Source organism: Lepidochelys olivacea (genome assembly GCF_965140295.1).
Source record: "Lepidochelys olivacea isolate rLepOli2 genome assembly, chromosome: 3".
NCBI lineage: Eukaryota > Metazoa > Chordata > Testudines > Cheloniidae > Lepidochelys > Lepidochelys olivacea.
Genome location: NC_140413.1, coordinates 200,230,905 through 200,254,303, shown reverse-complemented (window position 1 = coordinate 200,254,303; position 23,399 = coordinate 200,230,905). Strand labels below are relative to the sequence as shown.

The window sequence follows — 23,399 nt, the reverse complement described above, 5'->3', positions numbered from 1 at the left end:
CACATTGTGTAGAGAGTTGTCACTTTGGATGGGCTATCACCAGCAGGAGAGTGAATTTGTGTGGGGGGGTGGAGGGTGAGAAAACCTGGATTTGTGCTGGAAATGGCCCAACTTGATGATCACTTTAGATAAGCTATTACCAGCAGGACAGTGGGGTGGGAGGGGGTATTGTTTCATATTCTCTGTGTGTATATAAAGTCTGCTGCAGTTTCCACGGTATGCATCCGATGAAGTGAGCTGTAGCTCACGAAAGAAGTGAGCTGTAGCTCACGAAAGTTCATGCTCAAATAAATTGGTTAGTCTCTAAGGTGCCACAAGTACTCCTTTTCTTTTTGCGAATACAGACTAACACGGCTGTTACTCTGAAACCTGTCATTAAGCACAAGTGTTTCCTTTAAAGTCAAAGGGCCCCAGTCCTGCAAGCATGCACATAAATGGTCCCATTTACTACTTAAATGCATAAATGTTTTGGGACTTAGGTTTGAGCAAGTCTTATTTTTAAACTTACCTGTAACAAAGTTTTTAACATTTCTCATCATTTGAATTGCATAGCAATCTGTTTAATCCTATTGTTAACAAAGCTACAGCAACTGAGATCGATGCTCACACTGCGGCATAACAGTGGTCTGTACCAGAAAGATCTCACCAAATGGAAGTTTTTCCTGAGTAAAGACTATGGACTTGTATCAGGATATCTTGGTAAAGAAGATATAAATAAGGTGTTCTGCTGAAGGTGGAATGGAAGTGCTAAATTCTAATAAAGGCCCGAATATGCAAACACTTTGCATGTGCTTATCTTTACTAATGTAAGCAGTCCCCTTGTTAGCACAAGTGTTTACAGGCTGGAGGCCAAAGAAATAATTATTTTATTTAATTATAGTCTTCTTCTTATTATTTTTTAAATTTTGGGTCTGTCATCCTATTGGTTAAGAAGGTAGCATGCATGATTTTTCTATGACCACAAAGAATTACCTATTCCAGTGTAGAAATTCTTAAAACAACCTTAACATTTTGTGGCTCACCTTGCTTTTTAAACTTTCAACCTTTTACTGCGCAAAGCAGGATAAAGCTATCACTTCTCTGAGTATTATCAAGGGAACAAAAGTATGGTACTGGGAGATATTTAGGAGGCAGTGTATCTTTAAGCATCTCCACCTTGGAATCCACCTACTTCTTTCTAGCTGCAATAATCTTGTTGACTCACTCACATAGGTGGTGTGCTCATACAGTAACCAGCATGAGCTGTGCACTTCGTAGTTTTTAAAAGCAGACCTGTCACCATGTACTTGCCATTTTACCTCACTGGGGCTGAAGCTGTATAAAGGTAACAGTTTGGTTTTAGTTTTGAAGATCTTGCAAAAAGATAGTCCCTCCTCTCTTCCTGGAAAAGCCAGACAGACCAGTTGGATACCTTTCAGGCCTCAGCTCAGAACTTTATTTGTTCATCCCTCTGCCTTTTTAAAGTGAAAGACCTGACACACTCTTAAGAACTGAGAACCTTATTGATTTAAACAAATGGCTAATCCCAATGCTGTCAGCAATGGACATCTACATTGTCATCAGAAACGGAATAATCTCTTAAAAAGTGGAATCTATAAGAAAAATGGAATTGCTAAAGAAATTAAGGTAAGATTTAACCACTTATTTAATTGCTCTGAAATCATTTAGATGAACAGTTACAAATTTATTTAATAAGAAAGCTTTGTAATCATCTGTCTTCATTTTTCATTGAATGGATGGTACACTACTGGCTTTTTCTGTTAAGTTTTACCCACATGGGACCTGATCCTGCATTCTTTGCATCACTGGCTGAAGTCAATGAGTTTTATGGGTGCTCAAGGACTATAGAGTGGAACCCTTGACCTAACTAGATTTTGGTATTTCATATTAGAAATAGAGAAACCACACACACTTTAAAGTTGTGGTTCCCTAAAGCCTTCCTACTCATCGTGCTGATACTGGTTTGAAAACTTATTTTATCCTTTTAGAAAGTTTGTGTGAAGTGTTTTTATTATGATTTGATGCTGCACACGTGTGACTTAGAAATGAGGAAGGAGAAAGGTTTTGTTGTTGTCGTCTGTAGCTTGATTTTCCTGGTGATTATACTATTGTATGCCTGGCATTGTGCCTAGTTTACCAAGGCATGCTTTGCAGGCTTAACAATTGATCTTTTTTTATTTACACTAATTTTACAGTGTTGTCAGTACTTAAAAATCAGATTAATCTGCTGATCACTCTTTCAAAGTGTTGACCTGCCTCTTTGAAACCACAGCCTTTCATGTGCATGAATGCCTCACGAGAGGTGCATGGTTTTTCCCATATGGTACATCAAAACCACAGGTGTTCTCTTGTTAAACAGGTTGTATGGACTACATTTTAAAAGATGTGTGTAGGTGAAGCCTATCATTATCATAAATGTGCTGGATTTTCAAACTAAAGTTGTGCTGTTTTTGAGACTATATTGATGGCTACATCATTTTTGAGCTAAAGTTTCAGTTGGGAATAGAAAAAGTTTAAGAGCTAAATTTTGTGCTTTGTGCCTAAGTGCTTACCTGACATTTTTTTTCTAATTTGGCTTATGTCTAAAGCATTAGGCAATGACTGTAGCTCTTTGAATTGCCAGGCTCAGATGCATTAAAATCAAGAAACTTCTGTCTTAAGTCTTTTCATAATGAGAAGCTCACTCATTTACCACCCTCATTAAGGCGGGTAAGGACACACCCAATGTAAAAGTTAGTGGGTGCTGGCCCCAGGAGTCTCCAGCATGAGTGGCTCTTGGTTTCTGGCCCAACCCCATTGTGGAAGGGAAGAAAACTTGTGCAATGACAGGGAAAACCATGTCTTGGGATTTGCTCCTATAAACCAGTTGTGAAATTCTGTGACATCATTTTAAAAATTAAAAATATTTCCATTTGTAATGTATGAAATCTATACTTTTAGCATGGGTAGCAAATTCTTAGGTGTGCATCTCACCCTCCAGAAATAGTTAAGTGGCTGGACAAAGAATGAGAAATTGTTACAGTAGCAAATTCAGAAGTGTGAAAAGCTTTGCCACCTATTAATAAATAGGAATATAGCCAGAAAAACAGAATTGCATGTATTTGGGGGTAAGTGGTAAGAAAACAATGACTGGGACATGGGGGGGGTGGTTACTTGATGCACCTGTAAAAGTTGGGAATTATGACCCTTAAACACCAAATCGGAGGAGGAGAGGGGGGTATTATTCAATAATTTTGCTGTTGAGGGGATTTGAGGGGTGCAGAGTGTTTTATTGGGTAGGTTCAGTTGATGGAGGGCTGCAGCTGGTTCTGCCTCTTGGTTTCCTTGGTCTCCTGCTTTTTGTGCTGTTGGACCTCGCAGTTGCTGCAGCTCTCAGTCCATGCCCTGGCACAACATGGCCACCCACTGCACGAATGCCTCATCATCCTGCTTCCGATGAATCTGCCCCTTCCCTGATGGGCTGGGGCATCCATCTACAAACGACCACCCTGAGGTGCTCGTAGCCTTCCAAGCTGGGGGTCAAGTCCCTGTTGGATTTTTCATTGCTCCACCGCTTGTTTGGCGACACCGCAGTGAATGTGTCCGGGGGCTGCTGCCAGTCGAGGTGCCAGCCTCAAGAGCTTTGGGGCTGCCACTGCCGTTGTGAAAGAGACAGCATTCTAATATGTAGCACTTTCCAGCTTTGTATCTCAAAGCTGTTACAGGGGGGGAATATCATTATCCCCAATGTATAGATGGAGAAACGGATGCACAGAGATATTAAGTGGCTCATTCAAGGTTGCAGCGAGTCAGTGCAGATCTGGTCTGAGAATCCAAAGCTATGTCTATGCTGCCTGCCATTCAGACTGCTGGGGTGTAAATAGCAATAAAGGGTGTAAAGAGCTGCACTGTAACCCCCCGGGAGGATGCTGTGGGCATGAACTAAAAGGCTCCTTGTTCCCATTCATGTAAGTCCTTTTTGAAAAGCATTAAATGAACACAAACCAAGAATGCAAACTAGGAACCTTTGAGTTCAGGCCTGTAGTATCCACACAGGGCGGCGGGGGGGATGGTTTACAACCCAGCACTTCGGTGCACACTGCTGTTTATACCCTCATAGCCCAAACTGCAGGGCAGTGTAGACAAGCACAGATCTCCTAAATTCCAGTCCCAGGCCCTATTATTATCTGTCTGCCCTATTCAGAATACCCTATGCTGCTTCTCTCATTGAACTACATTGCCTGCTACAAACACAGATTGAAGGAGGAGGGGACAAGAACAGACAGGAGAGCTGTGTACAACAGGAATCTTGTTCCTGATAGGAATCTACCTTTCCTTGTCTGGTCTGTCTCTTCCTCCCAGCTAACCCTGCCCTTGTTTTATCATGTTTGCCAGTTCTTTGCCATCCACACATGTAGTGGATGCTGCTGCTACTCTGTCTCTTGTACTTGTCTGGCCTCCATCACTGTAGCACTTTACAATCCTTAATGTATTTATCATGACAGCTGCCCTGTGACACAGGGAGACTCCATTATCCCCATGTTACTGATGGGGAATGGAGGCACAGGGAAACTAAGTGGTCAGACAGGAAGCCTGTGGCAGAGCAGGAATTGAATCCAGGTCTGTCATAATTCAGGCTGGTGTCCTAATCACTGAACCTTTTCCCACACTTATCCTTGCTCCTCACCCTGACCCCACTTTTCTGCCCATTCATTACTGATGAGTAAGTGACATGCATGGGGAGTATCCCACTGAGACAGGATGCTTGGATGATGTAGTTGATAAAATTGGCTCTGACACTGATCTTTAACTAGTCACTTAGACCCAGATCAACAAAGGTATTTAGGCTCCTAACTTGCATTGAAATCAAGACCCATCCAAGACCACAGGCAAGTGCTCGGGGCAGGTATCCCCTCCCACCACTTGTGCTGCTGTGACTACACTCTACTTTTAGCATGCTAGCTCAATCAGAGCTAATGGGCGTATATCTTCTGAAGCTTGGAATCATGCCCCCCAGCTCAAAGTGCGGACATACCTCCTGCTTAGGCCTATGGTTTCTCAGGGTAAGTGGTAGCTTGAGAGGGGACACAGAGGCTACAATGGGGTCGTGAAAGTGGCCCCACACAAAGCCAGGAACTGGAGGATGCAGCAAGAGTTCCATGTGAGGGTACATCTGCACAGGGATAAAAATCTTGTGGCTGGCCCTCCGTGACTGTGAAGGGTCCCAGAGCTTGGGCTCCGGCTTGAGCCTGACCGTCTACATCGCAATTTTTAGCCCTGCATTCAGAGCCCCACGTCAGCTGATCCAGGCCAGCCCTGAACGTGCCGTGGGTCTTTTATCCCTCTGTAGACATACCCAAAGTGATCGACTGGCACATCAGACTTTGCAGAGTTCAGCCTCATAAATTTCTTTGCTGAGAAGCTAGCAGCAAGCAAACTGATTTGGGTTGGGATCAGTGACACGTTTTGCATTTGAATGGTGTGAGAACACGTGTGTGTGTGTGTGTGAGAGAGAGAGAGAGACTGTCCTGGACCTGCAAAACCCCAAAACATTTGTTCTCAATGGAGGGGGTTTTCAAATGGGCTGTGGAGCTGGGGACAAGGGGCAGAGGGCAATTTGAAATTACCAGGTGTGGGGAGGAGTCAGGTTCTGCCCAATTCTAGCAATTTGTGGCATGCTATTGCTGATCGCAGAGGATGATGGGAAAAGAGGTAGCATTAAGTGGGGAGCAATGCAGGAGTTCCAGGGCACTCTGCTAGGAGAGATGCTGTTGTCTTTGGGAAAGAGGCCTAAGGCCCTGGCGGAATGGGACTGTGGGAGAGAGCCAACCCTCTCCCCTTTTTAATGCAGGAAGTTACCATATAGGGGAAAGCAGAAATTGTATGGCTCCTTGTTCTGGGACCTTTGGTAAGTCACTCTGTTTGACCAGCTCTTCATTGCGATCGTAACAGTCAGGAGACCTAGTTTACAACAGGGTTACATGTGGTAATGCAGACAAGGCCCAATTGTGTCCCCATAACGAGGCTGATCACTTGAATTACCCAGGGGTTTAACCTGGTTACAGGGATATGGTTAAAAGACGGAGTGTAGCTAGAGCCCCCTAACCATGTTGTAGCTGGGGAGGAGATGGGGGCGGCAACTGGATTGTAATTCAGTTCCCTCCCTTTTGCAGGGGTGTGATTTCTAAAGCACATTTACATGTTGCACATGAATGGGTCCCTGTAGACCCTGCTGGTGTGCACTCGTGGTCCCCTAGTGCACTTTAATGTACTACCGTTTCAAAGAGCCACAGAGTTCCTATGTGATATTGGACAAGTCCATATAAACCAGAATGTTCACAGGTGTGTTCCTCATATTCTGAGTGCCCAATATAAGTCACCTGCAATATGGCTTGCAGTTCTGAGCATTCAGGACTTCTACAACTGAAGTCAATGAGAGCTGCGGTGTGAACATATACAATGGTAAATTCTCCGAAAAATCATCCCATAGACATCTCAAATTGGGCACCTTAAACATATGTACCCTTTTGTCCTTAATCTCTCTGGATATGTCTACACAGAGGAAAAAAACAAACAAACAAAACCTGCAGCAGCTAGTTTCAGAACCTGGGTCAACTGACTCGGGCTCATAGAGCTCACACTACAGGGCTAAAATAGCAGTGCAGACTTTCCCGCTTAGGCTGGAGCCCAGGATTTGAGACCGTCTGGTCTCCACCTACCCCCTTGGATATTCATCTCAGACTCACCCACTCCTTTATCAGTCTCTTCCCATCTCACCACTTTCTATGCCCAGGTCCTTGCCTCTCTGCATTCCAGCTGGACTTCTCATCCTTGCTGCCTGGGTGCCAGCACAGGAAACATTGAGAGCAAAAGGCTGACAATCTCCTTGTTCTTAGTTCATATGCCTGGTGCTACCGTGGCCACTGGCTCCTGGGAGAACAATTGCAGGGAAAGTCCAGCTGAGTCTCTGCAGCCCTGAGCCAGACTGTGCCCAGTACAAATGGAAGCTTTGAAGACTATAGCTGTCAAACTCTAAGAAGTCTCTATTGAGCATGTGTAAATAGAAAATGTTGGAGGCTTATAACTTGGCCAAATTTGGGCACCTTTTCACAGGAACAGCAAAAGACAGACAGAGACTCCTGACCACAGGACATTCTCTCCTGCAAAATTTCAACCTTTTGCTGTAAAGCCTGGAGCCTCTCAACAAAACAGTTGTAAGAATTTTTTTAAGTGGGTAAAACAATGTATTTTTTCCCTAGCATCATTCTGAGAAATGACCAAACTATTTTAGCTGAAACTTTCCTAAAAATATCAGCCTGAGGTGAACGCTTGGCACAAAACATTGCAGCCCAAATCATTCAAGTCTGGTGACCTCAGAATGTTGGACAAGCTTAACGATCTGCATTCCTCCTCGTGCCACCTAAAATGAAGTCTAAAAGGCAGCAATACTCCCAGCTGGTCTTTGGATGACAACGATTGTTAAAAGTACATATTAGGATCTCAGAACTATTTAGTGGTAAGTTTTGTTTGCAGCCATCTGCATTCTTCCAAGGCTCTTTTCTCAACATAAATCTATAAATCTATAAAACCCAGCAAACTCCTGGGATAAATTTAATTTAATTTAATGGATTTTAATTTAATTAATTCCTAGCTGAAAAGCTACTTAATATAAACTCTTTTTCATATCAGCTTATTCTTCTCCAACAAAAACAGGTACCAAAAGGAAGCCATACACTCACTAATTTTATTCTGATACTCCAGTATTTGGACTGCCTATCTTGCCCGTTTATTAGATAATATTTTTATTAGACCAGCTTCTGTTGGTGAAAGAGACACACTTTCAAGCTTACACAGAGCCAGCGGCACCGAATTCCAGAGTTCCTGGGGGGGGGTGCACCCCCATTCTGCCCCAGGCCCCACCTCCAATACACTCCTTCCCCCTCAAGCCCCCACTCCCACCATGCCTCTTCCTGACCCATTCAGCCCCCCCCGCCTGTTTCTGCCCTCCTGCTCCTCCCCCTTTTCCCCAGCGCCTCCTGCATGCTGCCAAACAGCTGATCACCAGCAGGCAGGAGGTGCTGGGAGGGAGGGGGATGAGCTGATCCGCAGGGCTGCAGGTCAGTGCTGAGCATGTCTCTTTCACCAACAAAAGTTGGTCCAATAAAAGATATTACCTCACCTGCCCTTGTCTCTCTAATATGCGAGGACCAACATGGCTACAACATTGCAAACAGTTTATTAGATGGCATTTTGCCTTTTATGACAAATAGAGTCATTTCTGTCCGCATTCTTTACCTGTGGTGCTAGCCAGAGATATAGCATAACATATAACTGATATCAGCAACAAGAAAATGATAGGTTAATGCATCTCTGGGGGCTGTCTAGGTCCCTATAAAACTAGACTTTAGCCATCACTTAATCAAAATAGTAATTAAAATCTTGCTGCCTTTAACATCATGCTGGCTGTAACTGTGCAGTGAAGATTAAATTCCCGTTTTATAGGTTGTTTGGCAGCTGCCTACATCCCTTTCTCTTTTCATTTTGTGTGCGTCTGCTTGCACTGGTGAGCTGCAGAAGAATGAATGATTGTTTCTTTGTTAGGGGCAGATCGGATCTGAAGAACTATATAGAAGCACTTCGTAGATTTTTAAAAATCACTTTCACTCTGCTGCTATTTAGTATCGGTGAAGCGGCACAGGGCAGAAAAACAGAAGTAGGAATGAATGAGGAAGAGGAAAAACTGGATAGTTGGAGGGAAGTCTACATTTCCTTCCACTGGCTAATCAGAGGTCTCCTGGAGTTCCTTGTGGCGAATGTGTGTTTGCACAAATCATTTGCAGAAAGAGTCCACACCAGAAATCCTTGCATTTTGTGAGAGGCTTGGGGGGCCAAATGCGGGAGAGAGATTTTAGTAATTTGATTAGAAAGGGTAGCAGGAATGAAAGGAGCAGAGTACCAGAGGCAACTGAAGTCAAAGAATTCCTCGCTTGGTGATACTTCAGTCCAATCAAAGAGACAGAGCTTCCAGTGAGATCCTTCAGAGCAGCTGGATTGTGAAGTGGGGAGTTTGCACCCCAGGACAAACTCACTGTGTGTACTCCTGTTTCTGCCGCACAGGGAACTGCATGACACCCTGTGCCCAGACAATTCCCTTACACCATTGCTTGTACCAGGATTCTACAGGCAACAGTGTCAGGTGACATCTGAATATTAGCAGCAGGCTGGCACAGAGCAGGATCTTGCTGCTGCATTTGACCACTGTGTGACTCAAGCAGTGGAGCAATTTTGAACACAAAGAAAGATGGAGGGCAACGAGACCCTCCTGCATAGCTCCATGAGGTCACATGCCCATGAGACTCCCAACATTTGCTTTGACCTCTTCAGCTAGATCCTCCCCTTTGCTCTCCAGGCCTTCCGAATAGTAGACTTTGACTTTGCTCTTAGTTTCCTCCTTCCCTCTCCACATATCCTTCCATGCTTTCCCCTCAGCTTAGTGAGGACCAAGCTTTTCCTCAGTAATGAGATCTCGGAGCATGTTCTCACCGCAAACATTGAAAGATCTGCAGCCCCTTCAGCCAGCCTCAAGCTGCGCTTTGCTTCCTCAGGGAGGTTCTGGCTGGAGATCAGCTTTCCAGCCTCTAGATGAAGCCAGAAGGTGGTGACACATAGTATGCAGAGGTCTGCCCCACACAGTGGCGCTGGAATGAGCAGTGGTGGGGATGCAAGAGTAATAATACCAACTGAACAACGGCCTCCGTCATGTACAGGGCTCACAGTTTTGCTCAATGGCTTTCAGCCTGGCCACACATCCATCTCTATAATCACAAATAGAATTTCTACCTAAACTGCCCCTCTCCAGGCCAGAAAGTCAACCGCCTGCACCAGAAAGTCAGGGAGGCGGCATAGGATATGTGATATTGGTGTGCAGAAAGTTCAGCGTAGTATGCTGCTAACAGAATCCAATTTTAAAAGCATGGAATGGGAGGGGTGGGACGAATGGGAATGGGAGGGGTGGGACGAAACTGGTACTGGAACAAAGGATGCCATGAGGATCAGTAAGGGTCATGGAGATTTTCATGGTGCCTCAGATAGGCAGCCAGCCAGCCAACAGGAGCAGAGTTGTCAGTTTAGCAATGATAGGTATGGGAGTATTTTTCCAGTGACTCCCATCCTCTAACCTAGACAGCTTGTGTGACACGTAGGCGGATGTACTTCATTTCTCAGAAACTAAATAAAGCAGAGTCTCCTCACAACATCCTTTAGACCTGTCCTTTACTTTTGTAACAAGTCCCATGGCAACAGTCCTCAGCGATCTCCAGCGAGTAACCCTGAAGTGTGTCATCTGCAGACAAACACTCCTCTCCCGATGCACTGACTTCATCTGCATCATCCTGTGATTGCACAACAGACTGTCACATCTTCTGTACCTGAAGGACCTGCCTTCTCCCTCCATTCCCAGAAGCCCTGCCTGTTTACTGCTAAATAGACTGATTTCTGTGCTGTGGTCTGCCGTGAGCAGAGATGCTATAATGAAGCTTTGCTGGTGCTCTTTAGGGTAGTTTCTTTGCAGTTGTAGAGGGCCTAACGTTTCTGTTTTGTAATTCTCCCTAGACTGCTGCTGTGCCTACCTCTCTTGTTAGCTTCATGTGTTGAAGGCCAATAAAGGCAGTCCCAAAGAAGAGCTTGCTTAAAGTAACACAGCTGTGGGGAGAGATTTATAAATGTCCCCCCAGGTCACTGGACAAAGAGCCCCCATGCAGACTATTTTTGTGATCTGCCCCCACCCCTCACAGTTTGGGCCATGTATATTCACAAACACACAGTTATTATGTGTCACTGACCATAGTGATGTGGATGGGAAATTAGAGACCAGTAAAGACAAGGCTCTATAAGAATATAGACTGAAGAATTTTCTCTCTCTGCCTGCTCATCCTCACTCTGAAGTCCTCCAACCTTCTCCCTGAAAGACCAGCAGGAGAGTGAATTTGTGTGGGGGGGTGGAGGGTGAGAAAACCTGGATTTGTGCTGGAAATGGCCCACCTGATGATCACTTTAGATAAGCTATTACCAGCAGGACAGTGGGGTGGGAGGAGGTATTGTTTCATATTCTCTGTGTATATATAAAGTCTGCTGCAGTTTCCACGGTATGCATCCGATGAAGTGAGCTGTAGCTCACGAAAGCTTATGCTCAAATAAATTGGTTAGTCTCTAAGGTGCCACAAGTACTCCTTTTCTTTTTGCGAATACAGACTAACACGGCTGTTACTCTGAAACCTTAAACCCAGTGACTCAAAAAAGCACTCCTACAGTTCAGCTAATCAGGTAACCAATCATAAGCCTCAAACTTCTGATGCTTTTAGCAATATCTGCAACCAACTATTTGCAAGCAATCAGTAGGATAAAAATGATGTTAGAAAATAGTGACTGATGTATTTCTTATTTACTAGATTGATTTTTTTATTCATGATTTGTGTCAAGCTCTGTTTGGATGGGAATTGGAATTCAATTAAAAATGCACAAAAACATCATTTTATTTTTTTTATTATTAGTAGTAATTAAATAAAACTACCTTAAATGTGCTGGATACATGATAAACTTTCTTCTTAAACATATTTTTCTTTTAAAACTCACTGATTCGTTAAACAAAGGAAGTGTTATCAATAGTAAGTGAATTGAACTGATTGTTTCTGGTCACCATGTCCTTTGAGAGTTTAAAACTAGCTGATCTTTTCCTCTTACACCTAATTTTTATTCATAGATTGGAAGAGGAAAACAAGCTTTCCTCCTTTTTCAACTCCCAATCAGTTTCTTGACCTTGAATGAATTAGTCATTGAACTGAACCAGTTGAATAATGAATACAATATTCTTTCTGCACCTGCAGAAGAGGGTTCTGTTGTCAAAAGCTGGGTTAGCACTTCCACAAATTCTGTGGAATGCCTTTCACCATTTCAGTGGTTTGTCTTGTTTTAAGACTTTGGTGGCAAACATACTACTAAATAACTTTTAATTATTTAATTTAATTAATTAAATTAAATTAATTAATTAATTTTATTTTAATAGTTGATAGTAAGTTTAGTCCTTAACATAGGTTGTTGTATTTTCAAATTTAATTTAAAATAGATTAATTCTTTTAAAATATATTTAAATTTAAGTCCAGTTTTAATTGGTTTTTATCTACCTTGCTTCTCTGTAGCTGAGGCTCAAGAGTTGTCCTCACCACGAATTTGTCCTTGGACCTCATTGCTTGCTATTCTTTCTCTTCCTGCCCCTTTGTTCAACTCATCTATCTTACTGGCCCCTTACTAATATGCCTCCTGAAGTGGAGGGTGTATCTTGCACACCTAACTAACCATGTAGCGAAGCAAAGAACAACATTTGACATAGCATATTTGATACAGTGTATTGCCAGAAGGAGGAGGATGAAGGATGGGATATGTAGTTAGGAGGAAGGAGAATCTTTGGGTTACTGACAAATTACATATGCAAAGTACTCCTGTTGGAATCAGATTTACAAATCAGAACATTATGACTACCCATAATCCCAAGCATTGCTGTTAACCTTGTGGAACCTACTTGGAATTTATAACAGAAACAAAACAAGCTAATATTACTTATTACACCTTCAGAAAGAAAAAAAATTCTCGTTCTACTTCAGTTCATTTTTTTGAATTAACTTATAAAGTCCTATTGGCTTTAGAGCTCAGTTCATCTCAAGCTAGAACAAGTAGTTATTTTTTGTGCAATCTACAGTTTTCTTAATTTGAAATCACTGAAGGCTAGATTCTTACAACAGTATCTTGCCAATGTTTTTGTATTTATCATTCCAGCATAAATCATTCAATAAGAATGTCCAAAACAAGGCCCACAAAGCAATCACTTTAATGATAAAGTAACCAAGAAAACTGTGAGCCTCAAAAAGACAAAAGTCTCAAGACACCTTGTGGTTTAAAACAGAATTAAGCAGGATGCTAGACATTAATTTAAAAGGTGGAGGATTTTCCCTAAATAGAAGATGAACTCTTTTGGAAATCTAACCCCAATTGTGAGTGTTAAGAAGTTCTGAAAATCTGGCCCTATCTCTTAATCAGTGTAGCAAACAGCAGTGATCTCTTTTTAATTAACTTTGATTACTTAAAACGGGAAGGGAGGAACCATATCATAATCAGATTATTCTGCTACCAGATACTGTAGGCATATCTTCTAAAGCAGTCAGATTACCATAATATCTGGACAGATTTCAGAGTAGCAGCCGTATTAGTCTGTATTCGCAAAAAGAAAAGGAGTACTTGTGGCACTTTAGAGACTAACAAATTTATCTGAGCATAAGCTTTCTTGAGCTACAGCTTACTTCATCAAACATGAAAGTTCACGAAAGCTTATGCTCAAATGAATTTGTTAGTCTCTAAGGTGCCACAAGTACTCCTTTTCTTTTTGCGAATAATATCTAGAGTAACTCAATTTAGATACCTATTTCACACCTATAAAGATCAAAGTATACATTTAAACAAAGACCTACAATTGCTTTTTTCTGGTGCAATTTTTAATAATTCAAATAACAATATTGCATGTAAGAAATCAATCAAATCAGGTACCAGTGATCTTGAAAACTGATCCTCCCTGTCATATCAAGCTTACTAGTGTCTTTAATTTTCAACAGCTTAGAAAGAAGAGCCTTCACTTAGACAATAGCTTACTAATGAGGGAGGGAAAGAAGTGTTTAGAGCAGCTGCTAAATCAGAGAATTTGGTGTGATTATCCTAAGGAGTGAACAGTGTTGAAAGGCAAAGTAGTAATGAGGTGGAGCTGCTTGAGAAAACAAAATGCTTAGCGAGAACTAGGTCAAAGGAGTGATTAAGATAGTAGGTGTGGGTGTCAGTAAAGCTGGAGTCCAAAGGAGAAGAGTAAGAAGAGAGGAAGTAAGAGTCACATGGATTGCCAGTGTGGAAGCTGATAGCAGTCAGGATGAGAGTGAAGAACTGAGGAGAGCGTGAGCTATAGCCAGGGAAAGGCATAGGCCATTATGTGACTGCAACCTGAAAGGAGAAGGACAGGAAGAGCCAAGACAGAGAGCATCAAAAGAAGGCATTGAGGGAGGGGCTGAAAGCAAAAATGAGGAAGAGAGGAGTCATCCAAAGCCATAGCCTTCAGGCTCAGGAGCATGGAAGGAGTCCATCAGAAGAGAGGGCACCCAGAGTTGGAGTGAGATAGTCAAGTCTGGGAGAGGGCAAGGTACTAGAAGAGATGGTAGACTGCAGAGTTTTAGAGATGGAGAACTGAGTGGAAATAGACCTAGTGGGAAGAGAAGAGGCTGGAAAGGATGGGAAGAAGGGAAGACATAATGGCTTTTAGAGAGAGCAAAGATTATTACAGATGTCAGCAGGAAAGAGGATGGGGCATCATTTGCTGAGGGGGGGGGAAATGGGGCAGTTGCCCCCCCAAAAAAACTTGGTTTGCCCTCCTTTCCCTCCAGATTTTCATAGCTCCTCACCAGTCAGTGCTGTGGTGTCTTCCTCAGATCTGCAGGGCCGCTGTGGATTGGGCTGGGCTAGGGTCCCTAATTGCTGCGTTGTCACTGCCACCCTCCTCACCCCGTTGGCTGGACAGGAAGCACCGGGAGCATCCAGAGCTGGATCTGAGCAAGCCCACCCCCATCCCTGCCTTAGGCTGACCATTGTTGAGACAACCCCCTTCCAGCCCTTCTCCCCACCCTACTCCCTGAGATAGGACCAGCCTACCATCTCCCCACCCACCTCTGGAATGGGAGTGGCCGTTAACCCCCCAACAAGTAGCTGTGGCTTCAGCAGGAGGCAGAAGCAGGGATGCTGATACAAATTCCCCCCTCTCCCACTCCCCACTGAATTTTTCTGAAATGGCACCCCTGAAGGAGGAAGCACAGGACGTGGTAGAGGTGAGAAGACCTGTAATAATGGGTGAGGAAGGGTCAGAAGCAGTGGGAGAAGAGAAGAACTAGAGTAAGAGGAAAGGAGGAAGCCAAGGGGATTGCTCATGTGAGTAAAGCTACTTGCATATGTATGGGTTAAAAAAGGAACTAGTTCATGGAGGAAAGGTCCATCAATGTCTATTAGTCAGAAGGGGCAGGGATGGTGTCCCTAGCCTCTGTTTGCCAGAAGCTGGGAATGAGCACCAGGGGATGGATCACTTGATGATTACCTGTTCTGTTCATTCCCTCTGGGGCACCTGAAATTGGCCACTGTCAGAAGACAGGACACTGGGGTAGATAGACCTTTGGTCTGACCCAATATGGCTGTTCTTGTGTTTTTAAGTCTTTTTGGACCCTAAATTATGGACTTGACAGATAAATGAAACTATAGCTTTCACCAGGAAGGGGGAAAGGTGAAGGACACAGGTTATGGATGTATGGCAATGTGATCAATCAGTATAGGTATTCCTCTAATTTGGTGGTTAAGATGGCAATCTTGGTAAAGTAGGCAAGCTTTTTTTTTTTTTGTAGGCAATGCTGCAGAAGTGAGATTTGAGGGGTGAATTGAATGAATCAAGGATAGAAGCTTGGCAGAGAGATTTTTGGCAGGGTCTGCTAAACATAAAGGACAGCACAGAAGAAGGCACAGAGATGTTATTGTAAGGAGACAAGTGGGTAGGGTGAGGTGGAAGTAGGTCAGTCAGAGATATAGGCAAGATGCTTGATGTTGAGCCTTGGAAGCAAAGACAAGAACCTTAATCATGATGCCTAGCACAATGGGGAGCCAGTGAAGTGCCTCCAAGAGAGACAATGCTTGGATTTTTCAATTTTGAACCATAGCAGTCTGGATCCTATGGGATTCTTTAAAAAGGATTAGGTTACCAAACTACTGACAGAGGAGTGAACAGTGAGTGATGTGATTTAGATAGAGGTTAGCACATGGTCCAGACAAACAAACAAAAGCATGTGGACAAGTTGTTTTCCAAAATATTAGTATAAATAAAATTGTAATACTTAAAGGAAATATTTCATCGTTTTAATAAATATATTCAGCAAAATAGAAAAAACATCCTTACCAGTCCATGGTTGTTGCTCCCATCTTGTTACCGTGCTCCCATTCTGAGAATGCTGGGAATAAACTTGTGATAATCAACTGCGAGACTTTATTAGGTTGGTCTTTGTGTACAAGTCTGTGCTGATATAAGTATTGTGATCTATTTTAATATGCTTCCTTGATATTAAAGAATTATGTCAAGTTTATCATTTCTTTCCAAATCCAACAGAGGGCCCTTATATATAGGGGGGAAAATAAAAAAGGTTTTCCTCACAAAGTCTATTTGTCAGATAACTGTCACTTTAAAATAACAGAAGGTCGTGATGTCTGGGGTGAACTTAGGAAGTGAGGGTAGAGATCCCAAGTTCTGTTTATGGGCAGCTGGGACCAGTCTAGCAAGCTACTCAGTTATGTGTTTCCCCCTATGTAACCAATGTTAATTAAAAGAGGCACTCTCATTCACTTCACAGACTCATAGATAGGCTTAGAGTTTCAAAAGGGTTCGATGTCCCGCATTTGAGCCAGATTTTTCAAAAGAGCTCAGGTCTTATTTAGGCATTGATTTAAATACCCAGAGTTTCAGCACTGCTTCCATTGAAAACAATGGGAGTTGTTGGGTGTGAGAACTTTTCTGAAATCTGGACACTTCATTTAGGTACTATGACAAAGCTCTGTTCTTGCCTCCGTGGGTCCCGCGTTTCCTGGCGGATTTCGCTAGCCTCAAAGGCTCACTGTGACCCTGCACGTAACCCTTGTCTCAGTAGACGTCACAGTCTACTGAGCCATTTTCATCATAAGCCAGCGAGGGAGGTGAGGAGAAGTTATCCTTCCTTGCACAGTCTCTGTTGTCTCCCAGTCTCACTGATTAATCAGGGGGCAAAGGTGGGGGGAGCCCAGGCCCACCCTCTACTCCGGGCTCCAGCCCAGGGACCCTAATAGTATCAGCTATGGTAGCTGACCTTTTAGAAACATAACATGTACAATTCCCTGGGCTGCTTCCCCCACAGCAGCCCTCACTTCCTCAAGCTCCACTTCACTGTTACCTCAGGGCCTCCTTCCTTGTGCCTGATAGTGTGTGTGTTCTACTCAGCCTCTCCAACAGCACAACTTCCTCCCACAGCTCCTGACATGCACACCCACTTGACTAACTGGGAGGCTTTTAACTAGTTTCAGCCAGCCCCTGATTGGCTTCAGGTGTCCCAATCAACCTAGCCTTCTCCCTGCCTTCTGGAAAGTTCTTAATTGGTCCCAGGTGTCTTAATTGACCTGGAGCAACTTCCATTTCACTTATCCTGGTACCAGGGATTTGTTTATCCTGGAGCTAATATATCTATCTCCCACTACTTTTCTATAGCCATCTGGTCTTGCCCCATCACATATCCCCGCCTCCCGCTCAAAACCATAGAGTTGGGCAACTTGGGACGCCAGGCAGTATGCTCGTGACAGACCATCAGCGTTGCCATGGTAGCATCCAGCCCTGTGCGGTATGCAGAACTGGAATGGTTGGGGGGATAAGAACCACCTGGTGACCCTTGCATTCTTTTCCTTATTCCACTGCATCCACTGGAGGGGTGCATGGTCCGTCACAAGAGTAAATTGCCGGCCTCAGAGGTAATAACTCAGTGTCTCCATAGCCCATTTGACAGCAAGGCATTCTCTCTCGACTACTGCATATTTCTGTTCTCTTGGGAGAAGCTTTCTGCTTAGGTAGAGGATCGGGTGTTCCTCTTCTCCCACCATTTGCAACAGAACTGCCCCAACCCCACCTCGGAAGCGTCTGTTTGTAAAATAAATTCCCTGTTAAAGTCCAGGGCTATGAGTACGGGGTCATTACAGAGGGCCGTCTGAAGGTCTGTAAATGCACCCTCTGCTGCGTCAGATCCAGTGTAGTCAAGAATCAGGCACTACCCAGTCGGTCAACCAGTTCGTCGATGCGTGGAATGGGGTATGCATCAAACTGGGATATTTCATTCAGTCGGCGAAAGTCATTACAGAATCTCATGGTACCATCAGTTTTAGGCACTAGAACAATTGGACTGGACCACTGACTGTAAGATTCTTCAATAACCCCTAATTCTAACATTTTCTTTACTTGGGCTTTGATTTCTTCTCTTTTGGCTGCTGGGATTCGGTAGGGTCTCAACGTTACCTTGGCTCCGGGAATCATGCAGATATGGTGATAGGTATCAGTCGTCCACCCTGGTTTTGTAGAGAACACATCTCAGTTGCGATTAATCATGTCGGCTGTCTCGATCTTTTGGATCGGTGTCAAGTCGGATGATATCCTCACTTGCTCGTGTAAGTTATCCTCCTAGGGAAGGGTCTTCTGCATGACTAAGCATGCCTCTCGATCCTGCCAAGGTTTTAGAAGATTGATGTGGTAAATTTGCTCCGATTTCCGGCGGCCTGGCTGCCGCACCTTATAGTTCACCTCTCCCATGGCTTCGATTTATTTCGTAGGGTCCCTGCCACTGGGCCAACAGTTTACTTTCTGCTGTGGGCACCGGTATCATCACCCAATCTCCTGGTTGGAACCGTTGAAGCTTCGCTTGGTGGTTATAATGGGTTCGTGGGGTCTCCTGTGCTCTCTCCAAGTGCTCCCATACAATGGGCATAACTCGGGCTATCTGATCTCTCATCTGTAGTACATGCTTAACTATGTTCCTTCTGGGATTTGGCTCCTCTTCCCAGGCTTCTCTGGCTATATCCAATATGCCCCGAGGGTGGCGCCCATATAGTAGTTTGAATTGAGAGAAACCCGTGGAGGCTTGCAGAACCTCCTGGATGGCGAACATGAGGTAAGGCAATAGGGTATCCCAATCTTCCCCATCCCAGCTCACCACTTTCCTGATCATGGCCTTGAGGGTCCTATTGAACTTTTCCACAAGGCCATCTGTTTGCGGGTGGTATACAGAGGTCCGTAGGGCTTGTACATGGAGCAATGAACAGAGATCTTTCATCAACTTGGACATGAAAGGTGTCCCTTGATCAGTCAATATCTCCTTGGGGAGCCAAACCCGGGCAAAGATCTGTACTCCTTAGCTATTGTCTTGGAAGCTGTGTTGCGCAGGGGAACAGCTTCCGGGTACCGGGTTGCATAGTCCAGTACAACAAGCACATGTTGGTGGCCCCGAGCTGTCTTCTCTAGGGGCCCTACCAGATCCATGGCTATCCGTTCAAAAGGAGCCTCTATTATTGGAAGAGGTATCAAAGAAGCCCACAAGTGCGGGTGAGGACTATGTAACTGACACTCCGGACAAGAAGTGCAGTATCGCCGGACATCTTCATGTATTCGTGGCCAGAAGAACCTCCGCAGGATCTGTGCCTGGGTTTTCTCTACCCCTAGGTGTCCTCCAAACAGGTGACTGTGGGCAAGACTCAATATGGCTTTTTGATGTTTTCGTGGCACCAGAAGTTGTTGTATATCTTGCTCCTGCATTTGCACCACGCGGTACAGGAGATCTTTCTTCACTATAAAGTAAGGTCCGGGACCCCGGACCTTCCCATCCATGGGTATCCCATTGATCTCGGCCACCTCTTTCCTGGCGTTATCATATTTGGGGTCCTCTGCCTGGTCCCGCCCAAAATTCTCTCTCCCGGGACTAGCCTGTCCAAGCTCCCAGGGGCCGGCTTCTGCTTCTTCCAACGGCTCGCCGCCATCATGGTTGGGGGCAGCTTCTAGCTCACCTTCTGTGGTGGAAATTTCTCTGTTGGCTGCTCGCGTCCATCTGCCTACTAGGGAGGTCTTCTGGCCCTGGGTCAGGTTCCTAAGGCCTTTGCGGGCTTCCTCTCTTTTTTTGTCTTCCGGGTCTTTTGGGGGGCTGAGAACAGATCCTGAGAAATCTCAGCGAACATCAGGGGTTGACATTCCCCCGGTGACGAGTTGCTGTCCTCAGGGTCCCCACCTCCCTCCAGCCTCTGCGGGGGGAGTAAATTATCAAACCCTGGATAGTCCCTCCTAATGACTACAGGATATGGGGGTTTAGGAACTACGCCCACGTCACCTCAATGGCGTTTCCCTGAACCTCAATCTCCACTGGGATGGTGGGGTAATGGCTCACGGCCCCATGCACGCATGTCACTGCTACGTGTTTGGCTTGTAGCAGCTGACTACTTTTTACCAGCTTACCCGATATGAGGGTGATAGTAGTCTCTGCTCCATTTATCCTCACTGGCCTGGTGTAATTATGCGGGGCTAATGCGACCCCTGCGAGGTGGATAAGGGAGCATGGGACCTCCCAATCCCCCAAGTTACATTGCATAGGCTCCTCGGTGCTGGGAAACTGTGCTGCTATGTGTCCCCACTCCCCACATGCATAACATTTATAATTGCTTTTAATCACTCCCGTATCCCGGGGGTTAGGGGGTTTAGTCCTGGGGTTCCCCCCACTCAGGCCAATCCCTTCCTTCTGGGGTCCCTGCTGATTTTCGCCCCCCCTTCCACCTATGACTCCCCGGGGGTTTGGCTGCCCAACCTTCCAGGGTTGGGTGCTTGCTTCGAAAGGGGCCTTCCTTGGGTAGTCGGGACAGTTCCCTGGCTGTCATCCGTCTTTCTACCAGTGTGATCATCTCGTCGTACGTGGACGGATTGTTCTGGCCTACCCATTTGCGGAGATCTGGCGGCAGTCCCCGCATGTAATGGTCTATGACCAGGGTCTCCAAAATCTCCTCTGGCCTGCACACCTCGGGTTGTAACCACTTCCGCGCGAGGTCGAATAGCTGGGACCTCGGGGGTTTGTTCTCCTGGTATTTCCACTCATGGAACCTCTGGGCCCTTACTGCTGCCATTACCCCTGATCGTGCTAGGATCTCTGCCTTCAGACGGGTATAATCAGTGGCATTCGTGGCAGGCAAGTCAAAGTAGGCCTTCTGGGCCTCTCCACACAAAAAAGGGGTGAGAGTGCTGGTCCACTGCTCCTGAGGCCATGCCTCACGCTGAGCAGTCCTTTCGAATGAGAGGAGATATGCCTCTACGTCATCTCCTGACGTCATCTTTGGCAGACAACCAGTGGCCCTCAGGGTTCGCGTCCCATCGGACTCCCGGGCCTGGGTGGTGAGGATCTTCAGCTGGTCCACCATCTCTCTCAAGAGGGCACGATCTTGGGTTGCCTGGCTCACCAATAATTGATTGGTTTCCTGCTGTAGCCGCATAGACTCCTGTTGTGCCATTGCCTGAAGCCAGGTGGCCGCCTGCTGGGCTGCCATGGCTCGTACCAGAACTCTTACCACCTCCTCCATTATGGTACAAAGCAAACAAACAAACCAAAACAAAAAAAAATCCAAAACCCCAGTGCACTTTTTTTTTAAACCTCTTTCTTTCGCCACGCTGTGAACGAAATCCCACTCCTGACACCAGTTGTGACAAAGCTCTGTCCTTGCCTCCATGGGTCCCGCGTTTCCTGGCAGATTTCGCTAGCCTCAAAAGCTCACTGTGACCCTGCACGTAACCCTTCTCTATCTAGAGACAAGGGTCACAGTCTACTGAGCCATTTTCATCATTAGCCAGTGAGGGAGGTGAGGAGAAGTTATCCTTTCTTGCACAGTCTCTGTTGTCTCCCAGTCTCACTGATTAACCAGGGGGCAAAGGTGGGGGAGGGAGCCCAGGCCCACCCTCTACTCCGGGCTCCAGCCCAGGGACCCTAATAGTATCAGCTATGGTAGCTGACCTTTTAGAAACATAACATGTACAATTCCCTGGGCTACTTCCCTTACAGCAGCCCTCACTTCTTCAAGCTCCACTTCACCCTTACCTCAGGGCCTCCTTCCTTGTGCTGGTATGGTGTGTACTACTCAGCCTCTCCAACAGTGCAACTTCCTCCCACAGTCCTGACATGCTCACCTACCTGACTAACTGGGAGGCTTTTAACTAGTTTCAGCCAGCCCCTGATTGGCTTCAGGTGTCCCAATCAACCTAGCCTTCTCCCTGCCTTCTGGAAAGTTCTTAATTGGCCCCAGGTGTCTTAATTGACCTGGAGCAGCTTCCATTTCACTTAACCGGATACCAGGGATTTGTTTACCCTGGAGCTAATATATCTATCTCCCACTACTTTTCTATAGCCATCTGGCCTTGCCCCGTCACAGTATGTAAACGGATGCTAACTCTTTTGAATAGTTGACCTTGGTCTTTTCTTTATGGGAATGCAGAAATGTCCACGTCTTGTTCAGGGAGGCATAATGAACTTACATCATGAACTTTGTCTCTATTGTACTTTTCATATAGCAGTAAGTATATTCCATTCAAGGTATAAATATTCCCTCAAAGGTTACAATATACTTTAGCCGCATGTTTTACTTAATGTGAGGCAATGCAGTGAGGATCCTTTAAAGATGCTGACTTCTCCACCCCACTACAAAAGAATGTGGTGATTTGTGCTTCTTAAATGTAATGTTTTGTAATGTTCTATTGACATTCTCGTAAACAAACTTGGGGAATGTGGTCTAGATGAAATTACTGTAAGGTGGGTGTACAACTGATTGAAAGACCATACTCAATGAGTAGTTCTCAATGAAGAGGACTGTGATCAATTCTTCTCTGTGTCCACTGAAGGTAGGACAGGAAGTAATGGGCTTACTGCAGCACGGGAGATTTAGGTTAGATATTAGGAAAAACTTTCTAACTATCAGGATTTAGGCTCCTATGGATGGTTGTGGAATCCCCATCATTGGAGGTTTTTAAGAACAGGTTGGACAAATACCTGTCAGGGATGGTATAGGTTTAGTTGGTCCTGTCTCAGCACAGTGGGCTGGACTTGATGATCTATTGAGGTCCCTTCCAGCCCTACATTTCTATGATGATATGGTTTCTATTCTATATAGGTTCTTATACTGCACTCATCACCACCGTGTTTGGCAAGTGTGTTTTTGCTTTCTAACTGGTATGTAAGTCCTGATCATTATGGAAAGTTGACAGCATGAAATAATTTACAACACAGTTTGGTATGCTTTCCTTATTTATTTTTCTTTTTACTTGAGCATACTAGCTGTAGAATAGTTTTCTGTACAGTGTGTTCTAGTAGAATCCCAACTATCTGAACCTCCACTGTTTCTCTTTCTAACAAGCTGTTGACCTATTCTATTGACTGCAGATTATCAGATGATATTTTGATGTCACCCAAGGTTTTGAATTATCAGGATTCTACTGAAGTTCTAGAATGAAACAAGACAACCAAATGTAATTTATTTAAATGCAGAGGCAAAATCTGCTTTATTTTAAAGAAAAACAATCCTTGATACAATGTTAGAATTGCTAATTCAAACAAATAAGTCAAATTAAAAAATGAATAAAAATTTATAACAGCACCAGTGCAGTTCTTAAAAGCAACTCATATATGTTCTTCTTTGAGACACCCATCTGATTTTTGTAAGAACCACCCAAGAACCTTTTTCAATGTACAAGCCATGAAATCACTGCATCTCTCTGAACT

At 44.7% G+C, this 23,399-nt stretch overlaps 1 protein-coding gene across 1 annotated transcript in view; it reads left to right on the top strand.

Moving 5' to 3' along the window:
* Nucleotides 1-1,267: 1,267 nt before the first annotated feature.
* Nucleotides 1,268-23,399, top strand: part of SPTLC3 (serine palmitoyltransferase long chain base subunit 3) — a 131,776-nt gene continuing 109,644 nt past the window's right edge. The window contains exon 1 of the mRNA XM_084623555.1: nt 1,268-1,626. Coding sequence (XP_084479681.1) covers nt 1,516-1,626 — 111 coding nt within the window. The 5' untranslated portion in view covers nt 1,268-1,515. The remainder of the gene's footprint in view (nt 1,627-23,399) is intronic.